General features: G+C 34.3%; 1 protein-coding gene across 1 annotated transcript in view; it reads right to left on the bottom strand.

Moving 5' to 3' along the window:
- The window catches only part of LOC107439105 (uncharacterized), a 61,532-nt gene that overhangs the window by 33,269 nt on the left and 16,085 nt on the right, over nt 1-12,178 (bottom strand). The window contains exons 5-6 of the mRNA XM_071182784.2: nt 9,458-9,496; nt 7,013-7,117 (exon numbers count right to left, since the gene is read on the bottom strand). Of these exons, the coding sequence (XP_071038885.2) occupies nt 7,013-7,117; nt 9,458-9,496 (144 nt within the window). The remainder of the gene's footprint in view (nt 1-7,012; nt 7,118-9,457; nt 9,497-12,178) is intronic.

Here is a 12,178-nt window from a genome sequence, read left to right as displayed (position 1 = left end):
ATAAAATGAACTTATACTGAGCAGTGGTGGTTTAGGGGATTGAGCGTTCACCTTGAAATGAGGTGACTCGGGTTCGAATCGCAGCGATGTCTGATCGATACGAATACCGCACCTGGATTGGGTTCAAAATTGCAAGGTTACGGAGTTCAACATTAGTTGTCGTAAACCCATAAAATTGGATCGGCAGTTCAACGAAGGTTATGAAATATATATTCCTTGAGACCGGGTTAGCCTGGTTGGTAGGGCACTTGGCCTATGTCCAAAAGTTCCTGAGTTCGATCCCAGCCGGTCTCCGTGTATTAAATGGTGACTGATGCACGTTAAATCTGTCGAGTCACAAAGTCCTCAATATTCCCATAACAAATCATACCTCTGGGGGTACTGATCCAGGAATTTCCTTGTTTTCAGGCATAGTCGCCACCCTTTGGGAGGCAGATGCTTTCTATTAAAAATTGTTCATTGCGTCAATTTCTTTGGGAATGTCTCCTCAGTTGGTGTCGTCGGCCATGAAGGCAGAGGGGGGCGCGATTGCTCTTGTTTTTCAATGGCGCCATCTATGGTCAAGAATTTGAATTCTGCCTCACCCATACGTCACACCCGTTTATTGGGTGGACCCATTCATACATCCATTCATTCATCCACAGATCGTAAATTTTACCTGAACCAGAGAACGACCATTCTCCAATTCAGTTCCACCAGAGGTGTAATTTGTCGTTTTCGTAGTGAGAGGGTAAAGTAAGTAAAAAATTATTATATAATTATTATAAATTATTTCTCCACTGATTAAACTGTTAGATTCTCGTTATAAAATGGTTATAGATGTACGATCCGATGGTTATAGATGTACGATCCGATGGTTATAGATGTACGATCCGAAATGCTCAAAGCAATGCCTGGCATCTGTGTTTTAAGAAAGCGTCCGTTCCTCGCCAGTCAAATAACAATTGCACTTTTTTTCTTCCACAATTACTTTATTTAACTAATTAGTTTTCATCACTTTCACTGATTACTCACTTTTACTGATCATCAGCATCTCTTATAAAGGGATCAACGAAGAGAAGCGTTTTTAATTACCGTCTTAACAATACATTTAAATAAAAATACTCACACTCGTTTTATTCAAATTTCTAATTGACATTTTAATTCGATAAATTTACTTTATTCAATTTTACTGTATCTTCACACTAGTAATATCATGAAACACATAGAAAATTCCATCTAATGTTATGTCCAGTTAGAGGAATCAGCCGTTTATTGGAACCAGGTTATTCAGGTACCGGTGTGATCGGACATTGTAATTTAGTAAAATAAATAAATAAATAAAGAAGAAAGAAAGAAACAACTTTGTGATGTTTACAAGTTTTTTTTTTCGAATGAATTAAAAAATAAAATTATTTTTCGCCTATTGATTAAATTCTTTAGTTTCAGAACAAAATATATTATGGATAAATTTTTAAATTATATTCTTTTTGAAGTATGCCGTTTGTCTTTTTATTCTAATAAAAAAATAAAATTTATAAAAAGCTAATGAAATTTAAACTCCACTTTCATATTTTTCATTTCCTTTTTCGTAATATTACTTAATTTTTATTCAATTTTTTCTTATATAACCATAGGAAATCATACTATTGAAAATAACTGAGTGACACGGTACAGTTTTAAAAAATATATTTTATCACAAAAAAGAGGGATAAAAAACACAATAATTAGGTGGGAAAAAAAAGGAAGGAAAAAAATTGAAGTGGCGTGTGTAAGCTACTCATTAATCAAAGAAAACGGTTCAAATTTATGAGAAATCTAACGGTAACGAGTTTTGTTTTCTGAAAACGATGTTTAGTTTTTTTTTATTCTCCATTTCTAAACCCTCTCCCACGTCATCAAATAACAACCTATCACTATTGCCATTTCTCACAACATAAATATATATAAAAATGAACTATAGACGTCCGGACGACATTAATTTCTTTCACTCGACTTATTTTTTTCTTTTTTTTTTCCTGCAATCCAGAGAAAATAAATGAATTCAAAGTAGTAGCAAGAAAAGACATTTTGGCAAGGAGGGTATGCGAAGCAATCGGCGTGTGGAATTTTTAATCATCCTAAACTGAGTATCATGTGATGTTTCGTTTTCGTTTAGGAAAGATCGTGACAGAGAGGGGGAGCAGACGATGCTACCGGAATGCAATGAAACAGACAGAGACAAATGAGAGGTCGTTTGGTCACACACTCATCACGCTTTCTTCTCTCGGCAGACGATATTTCTAGCTCTGCCAACCAACACACATTCCCTATTAACGGAACTAACAAATCTTTTCTCTCCTATGCAGACTCTGTGGCAGATATTCCCTCTATTTTTTTTTTATTCGTTTATTTCGCACAACTCATGTTTTTACGAACTGCTAAGCTCCAAATTATTTAATATCAAGACAGAGAATATTAACGATTTGTACTGAAAGTCGTCTGTGATGTTTTGCGTAGTACATTTTCTCTCTTTATTTATTATTATTCACTTAGAACTTTTAATTTCGGTTCTGGTTTTAGTTTTGATGTGAACTTGAAATTCTTATCGGTTTCTCTGAGAGCTATAAGCTTCATTTTTTTCTGTAATTATCGTTTTTCAGCAATAACCCGTGAAAAACTTTCAAAAAATGTCTGCAGATAAACAGAGTTCGGATTTAAAAAGACACGCGTTCTTTCCAATCTTATAATTTTCTAAATTTTATTTATTAATAACTTGAATAGACAAGAACTGTAAGACGAAAATTACGACATCGCGAAGTCATATGTGCAGTGCGCAAGATAAAAATCGGACCACCCTGAATAACTTTTGATCTAATGATCGGATCTTCACGTTCTAGGACTCAATCTTAAAGGTTCAAAGGGGTGACCTCAAATATGTCAATCAATAAGTGCAGACGGTATTATAAGTAACAAAATCAGACGCAAAAATGTATTTTTTCTGAATAAACATACCTTCTTTTTTTTTTTTTTAACGGATTCTGATTTCTGACTCTCAAAATTTAGGGGGAAGCTGCAATCTGGGAAATATGGTTTCAGTAGTTTGGTTAGGAAGGCGCGGAAAGAGCGAATAATAGCTAAAATTTTTGGCTTCGACACTACGCATACGAATTACTCCGTATCGCTCTTTAAGAATAACTTGTAATTTTTAAATTCCACCAGAAATTATAATTTAATATTAAAAACAATCAAATTACTCAAATTCAAAATTTCGCTCATCGTAAACAAAAAATTTGGAATTTTTAAAAACATAGCTATACTCGCCGTAAATGCTATCGAAAACCACAGAAATTATGATTGAAACTGCACAAATTAATCAAATAAATAAACAATGATGATTTTAAAAAAGAAACAAAGATATCTTCCATATTTTTCGCTTTTTCGAATAGGATCGCATGCATAACGGACAGAAAAATGCCCCGCCCTGAAAAAGTTTGTTGCGAAAGTGTTCTAACTTGTCATAAACATACAATTTTTGTATATTAAGTACTAATACTTTGATGGAAATTAGTGGATTATTTGAATAATAGATTTATCGTTATATGCTGTTTTGTTACATCGAGTTTTTACTGTATTAAAAAAATTATATCCCGAGCGCTTATTCTTGTGACTTTTTTGAAAGTGTTTTCCCATTTCATTGAAGCTGATCATCTGCACACCTAGCTTGTGCTCAAGAATAAAACAATTCTAACTTGCAATTCATTTTAACAATTAGCTTACTCATTGTTTATGTTTGTTGTTTAAATACAAAAAACTACCATACCAACAATACTCTAATTTAATTGTTGCAAGATTAATAAAGAAAAATTGTTTTGCTTCAGTCATTTCCATTTTGATAGTGGTGCGATCAACTTGTTCTTTTTAAGCTCTTTTCAAAAAAAAGTGTTTTAAATACCCACTGACATTATGAAGTGGTTTAGAAGGATCTGCAAGTTTTTTTCCAAATTCAATTGCTGTTCAATGCACAACGTTGGACAGGGTGAACATTGTTCACTTGCAATTGGATTTTCTGAGCCAGACAGAGTAATTGTTCTGTATGGCCCAGAGAGATTGATTTAATCTCTCTGAATGTCCGTGATAAGTAGCATCAGCATGTTCTGAGGGTTACGCTGTGTCCGGACCTTTTCTTGCAGTTGCTTTTTCTGTGATTTTTGGCTTTAAGACAATTAAAAATCAAAACATTGCTTGCATTTTACACGATTTTTGGCCGAAGGACAATTAAAAATCGAATCACTATCTGCTTTTTATACGGTTTTTGGCGGGACAATTAAAAACCGACCCTATCCGATGTGGCACCACCTTGTCGCGGTGGATAGGCTTTAAACAAAGAGTGCCACAACAGCTCCAGTAACTTGAAAATAAAAAGAGAATACTTATATCACAGTGCATAAAACAAAATTATAAGTTTACATTCTAACGTAATAATACTTCTAAATGAAAATTTATATATTATCCACTGTTTAAGCTCATGGAAGATATTGAATGTTTTTAAATAGCTACACTTTTAAAAAAATCTTTTAATCACCATATTATTCATAATTAATATCACTGATTAAAATGCCTTAATTCATGTAACTAAATAGCTTTAAAAAATTTCATTTAAATATAAGGATATAATTTAAAATTATATATTTTTTAAAACTAAGAAATATGATTTGATTTGATTAAATAAACCCTCGCAATTTCAATTAAAAACTTGTGTTTGATTCAATTTAAAAAGCAAAGTCTAACTGTTATCAAACATTTTAAAAATTTTATCCATGTCAATTTTTGATTATTGTAAACCCAAGAAACTCATATATTTTATAAGGCTTGAAAACGTAACAACGAATCTTAAAAGGAAGTCTTCCGATTCTTCTTCTCTTCTGAAGGGAGTCTTCTGAATTACATTTGATCTGAAGATCAGATCTTCACGTTCTATAGTTCTCAATGTTAAAGGTTCAAGAGGGTGAAATCAAACATGCTAATTAATTAGTTTTTTTAGTATATTTTAAGTTACGATATAAGACAAAAAAACGGTCTTTTTCTGAATAAATATATCTTTTTACGATGGAATCAGATTTTTGATCCCAAAAATATAGGGATAGCTGCAATCTTGGACCAAAGTTTTGACCCCTTAATTTTAATTTTACTTTTAGCGTATTTCGCCCATATCTCAAAAAATTTTAAGCGAATAAATTTTTTTTTAATACAATTATAAAATTTGTTCATTAAAGGAAATTCCTTGCAAAAAATAACTTTTAGTAAATATTAATTATTTTATTTAAGAATGGACGAAAAAATTTCGAGTTGCATAATATAAAACTTTTTGCATAATTTCAAAGAATGTATTTGTGCATGGCAAAATACAATATTTGAGCAAAATCGGACGAATAGTTCTGAAGAAATTAACTTTTAAAAATACGATTTTTCTCAAAATTCCATTTATCGGAAACTATTCGACCGATTTCGTTTATATTTTCCTATTTAAAAGGATGAGAAAAATTGAATGCCTTATAATTCATAATTTTTTCGATTATTATTAAAGAAAATAATTAAAAAAAATATGTACTAAAAAAAAGTTGTATTTTGTTTGGAATTATCTCTAGATAAACGAAGTTTGGATTCGTGTGTAAAATATTTTTTAATTCGCTTAAAAATTTCTCGACATATGGCGAAATATGTAAAAAAGTAAAATTAACATTAAGGGGTTTAAATTTCGGCCCCTCTCCTGACCAAACTATAAGAATTATTTTTCTCAGATTGCGGCTACCCCCTATGTTTTAGGGGTCAGAAATCCGAATCAATCGAGAAAAAAAAAGGAATGTCTATTAAGAGAAAGTACGTTTCTGTGCCTGATTTCGTAACTTAAAATATCGTCACTAATAAATCAGCATATTTGAGGTTACCCCCTCTAACCAATAAGATTGAGTCATAGAACGTGAAGATCCGATTATTAGATCTGAAGTTATTAAGGGTGGTCTGTTTTTTTTATTTTGAGCACTGTACAAGGAGGACGATGGAACAAAAAAAAGAAAAATTAAAATTCGATAATTGGTTCACGTATAATTAATTGTTAAACTAGTAGTGAAAGAAAATGTCAGCTTATCTACAGCCTGTTCAAATGTAACAACAGAAATGAAATTTGACGTGATGAAGGAATTTTTTTCTTCTAAATTCTAAGCGCGTCTTCCGCAATTTTTTTTCTTTATTTAATGACTATTTAAACATTAGTTTAAAAAAAAACTAATTTCTCTAAAAATCTTTATTTTATATGATTGTAACAAAAATAAATAAATATTATGTTTTAAAAAAAGAGGATTAGAGTTTAGATTTCTATAGTAATTTTTAAAAATATAAAAGACTGCATAGTCACAAAAACTCTTTCCAATTTGAATAGTTATAACGACATTTATCCTGTTAACGAGTAAAATTACTTCTCGGTTATTCCTTGAATAAAATTACTTCTCGATTATTCCTTGAATAAAATTACTTCTCTATTATTCCGTAAGTAAAATCACTTCTCGATTATTCCTTAAGTAAAATTACTCATCGATTGTTCCTTAAGTAAAATTACTTCTCAATTATTCCTTAAGTAAAATTACCTCTCTATTATTTTTTAAGTAAAATTACTTCTCGATTATTCCATAAGTAAAATTTCTTAGCGATTATTTCTTAAGCAAAATTACTTCTCGATTATTCCTTAAGTAAAATTACTTCTCAATTATTCCATAAGTAAAATTACTTCTCGATTATTCGTTAAGTAAAATTACTTCTCGATTATTCATTAAGAAAAATTACTTCTCAATTACTCCATAAGTAAAATTACTTCTCGATTATTACTTCTCGATAAGATTACTTCTCGATTATATTAAAATAATTGATAGTTTAAACCTGTTTAAATTATTTTGTAAACATCCTGCCATTATTATAGAAAGCATGAATGTAAAATTCCACCCCCATTCGATACTAAAGACTGGGGGAAAACTTTAAACGAAAAAGAATAAAAACTTACTTTGAGTGCCGCCAATTTCGGCTCTTTTTTGAGTAAGCTAACGAGGGAGTGATAATCGCACTGAGAGGACTTCACAAACCATTCTTTTTTCAACTTTGGATCTAACTGAAATAAATAAATTAATGATAAATATAGGTGAGGGAGGCGATACGCAGGATATCTACACTTGATCTAGAGATTCTTCGTAAATAATAATAATTAACACTTTTTCTAGAGGCCGAACTGTCGAAGAGAGGGAAAATACTATAGTTTGTCTGGAGTAAAAACTCCCCTATCTATTCGTCTGGACCCGTGGCGGTGACTATGGTAACGAGGTATAACTATTTCAAGTAGGGGTGTGGAGCATAGAGTTGAAATAGTAGATATTTCAACTCTATGGTGTGGAGTCACTATTTGGGGGACCGGTTTAGGCTCCGGTCAGCAAGAGAAAGGGAATTTTTTTTTCGGTCTACTATGTTAGTCCTAAAGGGAAGCGAAGCTACCCTTCCTTAAATGAGCTATTCTTATTTCCATAGCAGCACACGGCCTCAGCATTTGCGGCGGGCCCGTAGTTCTTGCCGTAGACAAACTATACATACACTCTTTATTTACAAGAGAGGGACAAAGTATCCGGTAAAAATATCCTCAGTGGTAAACGGATCATGGGTTAGAGTCCCCTTGCCGTCAGGCTAACAGTAGGAGGTTCTCGTGGTCTTTCTCTCGATGAAACGCAAATGCGGGTTAGTTCCATCCAAAAGCCTTCCACGAAGGCAAATTTCTCCCAATACTTGATCCAGGAGTTCCCTTGTCTTCTGGATTGCGTTCAAAATTACAAGGCTATGGAGTTGAACATTAGTAGTCGTAAATCCAAAAGTTGGGTCGGCAGTTCAACAACGGTTATAAAATAAAATAAAATTAATCAATACCTGGGCGGGCTTAGCCGAGGGGTTACTTCACTCGTAAAATAAATCAATACCTGGCCGGGATAGCACTGGGCCCGTGTCCAAAAGGTCGTGGATTCGATCCCCTCCGACAGAAAACTCCTCGTGTAGTAAAATGGTGACTGATGCACGTTAAATCTGTCAAGTCACAAAGTCCTCCATGCTTCCATATCAAATCATACCTCTGGAGGTACTGATCCAGGAGTTTCCTTGTCTTCTGGATTGGTTCAAAAATTACAAGGCTACGGAGTTGAACATCAGTAGTGGTAAACCCAAGATTGGCTCGGCTGTTCAACGACGGTTATAAAATAAAATAAATCAATACCAGAGTCGCGATGGCTCAGGGGATAGAGCGTTCGCCTTCCAATGAGGAGATCGGATTCGAATCCCAGTCGATACGAATTTCGCATCCGGCTTGCACCGACCACATTGCTGACGTGAAATATCCTCAGTGGCAGACGGATCATGGGTTAGAGTTCCCTAGTAGCCAGGTTAAACGTGGGAGGTTCTCGTGGTCTTCCTCTCCATGTAACGCAAATGCGGGTTAGCTCCATCAAAAAGTCCTCCACAAAGGCAAAATTTCTTCCAATATTCGATCTAGGAGTTCCCTTGTCTTCTGGATTGGGTTCAAATTGGCAGGGCTACGGAGTTGAACATTAGTAGTCGTAAACCCATAAAATTGGGCTGGCTGTTTCAACGATGGTTATAAAATAAAATAAATCAATACCTCAAGGAGTACTGATCCAGACGTTTCCTTGTCTTCTGGATTGGCTCAAAATTACATGAACATTAGTAGTCGTAAACCAAAAATTGTGTCGGCTGACCGTGTGTCAGTGTAGTTACGCCATACGTTCGTTAATATATGAAATGTTTAATGTTCTTAATTTTAACGATATTTAAATAGATTGTGTTTTCTGCACTAGAGGGCGCTGCAAGCTCTTGACTGCCCCTACTTCCGGGTAATGTGTTTTGAAGCCATTTGGCTCATAACTTGATCATTGTGTTTTGAGACTCTTGAATAGTGTTTCTCGTATGCGTGTATTTGTTACCTGATTTATTATTTGTGTTTAAAAGAAGAATTCTTATTAGAATTGTCATTTGAAGACCTGTCATTTCAAGACGTAAGAATTGTCATTTGAAGAAAAAAAATAGCTATAAAACACTTCTTACCTTGTTAACAATATACCAACTTCGAAATTTAAACCTAAATGGTAATTTCTAAATTAAACTTATTATAAATCCTTTAATTCTATTTAGATATTACTTTATACACATTATATTGTTGTGTTGTTTCTCATGACACTTGGGCAACCCAAGTACGTCCGCATTTGTCATTGCGAATTAAGTCAGGAAGGAGCGCCTTTCCTTTGACCAAAGAGCACCGCAAAGAAAAAAATACGTCTTAGCTCGAAACTTAACGGATATATATATATATATATATATATATATATATATATATATATATATATATATATATATATATATATATATATATATTGATAATATGTAAAAAAGCAATGCTTACCACGGATATGGATATGTCATCATCCAGGCTACTGGACTTCTATAAGAGAAAAGAAAAGAAATGTCACATATTTTTACAGAAGCAATACATAGAAAGGGAAAAAAATGTTTTTACGAAGACATTATTTCAACATTATGGTAATATTATGTGAAGTTTCAGACAAAATGAATTCGGTGGTTTTTAAAGGTGTTATCAATAGTGCATGCGGGCCAGGATAGCCAGGTCGGTAGGGCACTGGGCTAATGTCCGAGAGTTCGCGGGTTCGAACCCCACCAGCCGAAGACTCCCCGTGTAATAAAATGGTGACTTATGCACGTTAGATCTGTCGAGTCGCAAAGTCCTCCATGTTCCCAGAAACCTCTGGGTGTACTGAATTGGAGATTGATCGTTCTCTGATACAGGTCAAAATTACGATCTGTGGATGAATGAATGGGTCACACCCTATAAACGGGTGTGACGTATGGGTGTGGCAGAAGTCGAATTCTTGGCCATAGATAGCGCCACTGGAAAACAAGAACAATCGCTTCCCTCTGCTTTAATAGGCATACGCTAACAACAACAACAAGAGTGGATGCTTCTACTATTTTTAATACACAAAAAGATAAATGAGAACATTTCCTTCTCAAGATGTAATATAACGGAAAACTATAAAAACGACGTCTTTTAGACGTTCACCATCGCTTTGCTGTGTGAATACTTCTGCTATATTTATATCTTTTGCTGTGTCCTCTCCATAGCTTAAATTTCTCCCTCGATTTTGCTTTTTTTTACTGCGATTCGTATCTAAATAAAAAAGTATCTGGAATTTCGATCCATGTTAAGAAGACGCCATACCGCCGAAGAAAATTTTCCCCAGAAATTCCTTTTTTTCACAATTTCCCTTTTCCTTCATTACTAATTTAGAATTTAAAGTGTAGAAAAATTGAGTTCAGACAAACTTAGAGTTAAGCCATGAAGTTTCAAATACTGAAAAAAACTTTTTAAAATATACAAATGAAAATAAATGATGAGAAGATAACTTAGGATTGCGCAACGTAGAAGTTCTCTTCGAATAATTTGCTTGCATTTTAATATTTTGAAGTATTTTCTTCTTCCAGCAATTGAAACTTCATTACTTACTCTCGGTACGCCTGAACTTACTCTTTCTTTCGTTTTAAATTAGTAATGAAGGAGAAAGAGAATTTGCGAGGAAAATTTTCTTCCGCGATATGGCGTCCTGTTAAGAATTTCTTTTCTGGTTCTTTCCAATCTATTCAAAAACAGCTATCATATAGAAAATGTGTTCTTTTAAAAATTTATATCTATTAAAAAAAAGAAGAGGAAAATTTATTATTAAAAATTTATTATTACTGAGCCGTGATGGCTCAGGGGATAGAGCATTCGTCTACCAATGCGGCGAACCGGGTTCGAGTCCCGGTAGATACGAATTCCGCATCCGGCTTGCACCGATCACATTGCTGATGAGAAATATCCTGAGTGGTAGACGGATCATGGGTCAGAGTCCCCTTGATGTCAGACTAACCGTGGAAGGTTCTCATGGTCTTCCTCTCCATGTAACGCAAATGCGGGTTAGCTCCATCAAAAAGTCCTCCACGAAGGCAATTTTCTCCCAATACTCGATCCAGGAGTTCCCTTGTCTTCTAGATTGGGTTCAAAATTACAAGGCTACGGAGTTGAACATTAGCAGTCGTAAACGCATTTTATTGGGTCGGCTGTTCAACGACGGTTATAAAATAAAATGAAATTTATTGCTATTATAAGACTCCCCTTCTTGAATTAAGAACTTTCCTTAAGAACCCTTCTTTAGTATACTTCGTTTAAGAATTTTTTAATCAAAAAGAAAATAACGAATTAAACAAGCATTTCTCATTATTTATACTACTTATATATTACCTAAAATAGAAAAAAAAACTATTGCTACAACGTCATTAATAATGAACAAATTGAAATAAAACAGATTGCAAAAAAGTGCTTTTAGACACCAACCATTCTAATAAATTTCCTCTCATGATGACGACCAAAATAAAATTCTCGTATAGTTCGTCGAAAGTAAGAACTCCCCAAATCAATCGTCTGGACCGGCGGCGGTGGCTATGGTAACGAGGTATAACTATTTCAAGTAGGGGTGTGGGGTCATTGCTGAGGTCGGCGAGGGAAAGGGAATCTTTTTGTTCTGTCTATTATGTTAGCCCTAGAATGAAGAGAAGCTACCCTCCATGAAATCAGCTATTCTTGTTTCCATAGCGGCAGACTGCAATAGACTTTGTGGAGGGAGGAGTTCTTACCGTAGACAAACTAGAGTATTACAAAGTGGTGTTCAATCTGGTGGCTGCTCTATTTACGGTATGGTCATGTGCTGTCGGTGTGATATGGAAATCCTGATAAATCCAAATACGAACTCAGTCATATGAGCTAGAATTTTTACCCTATAAAGAGCCACGATGGCTCAGGGGATAGAGTCAATCAGGTGAACCTGGTTCGAATCTCAGCGATGACTGGTCGATACGAATTCCGCATCCGGCTTGCACCGACCAAAGTGCTGACGTGAAATATTCTCAGTGGTAGGCGGATCAGCGAACCCCTTGCTTCCATAGCAGCAAACGGCCTTAGACTTTGTGGCGGGGGGGGGGGGTTCTTACCGTAGACAAACTATACTGAGACAGTCTTAAAGACTCACCTGATGTCTTTAACTGTTGAATTGTTTCTATCATTTTAAAATGA

Source organism: Parasteatoda tepidariorum, chromosome 4, assembly GCF_982258835.1.
Source record: "Parasteatoda tepidariorum strain Cologne lab strain chromosome 4, Ptep-v5.0, whole genome shotgun sequence".
Taxonomy (NCBI): domain Eukaryota; kingdom Metazoa; phylum Arthropoda; class Arachnida; order Araneae; family Theridiidae; genus Parasteatoda; species Parasteatoda tepidariorum.
The sequence above is the reverse complement of the archived record's forward strand: the minus strand, read 5'-3'. Positions and strand labels throughout refer to the sequence as shown.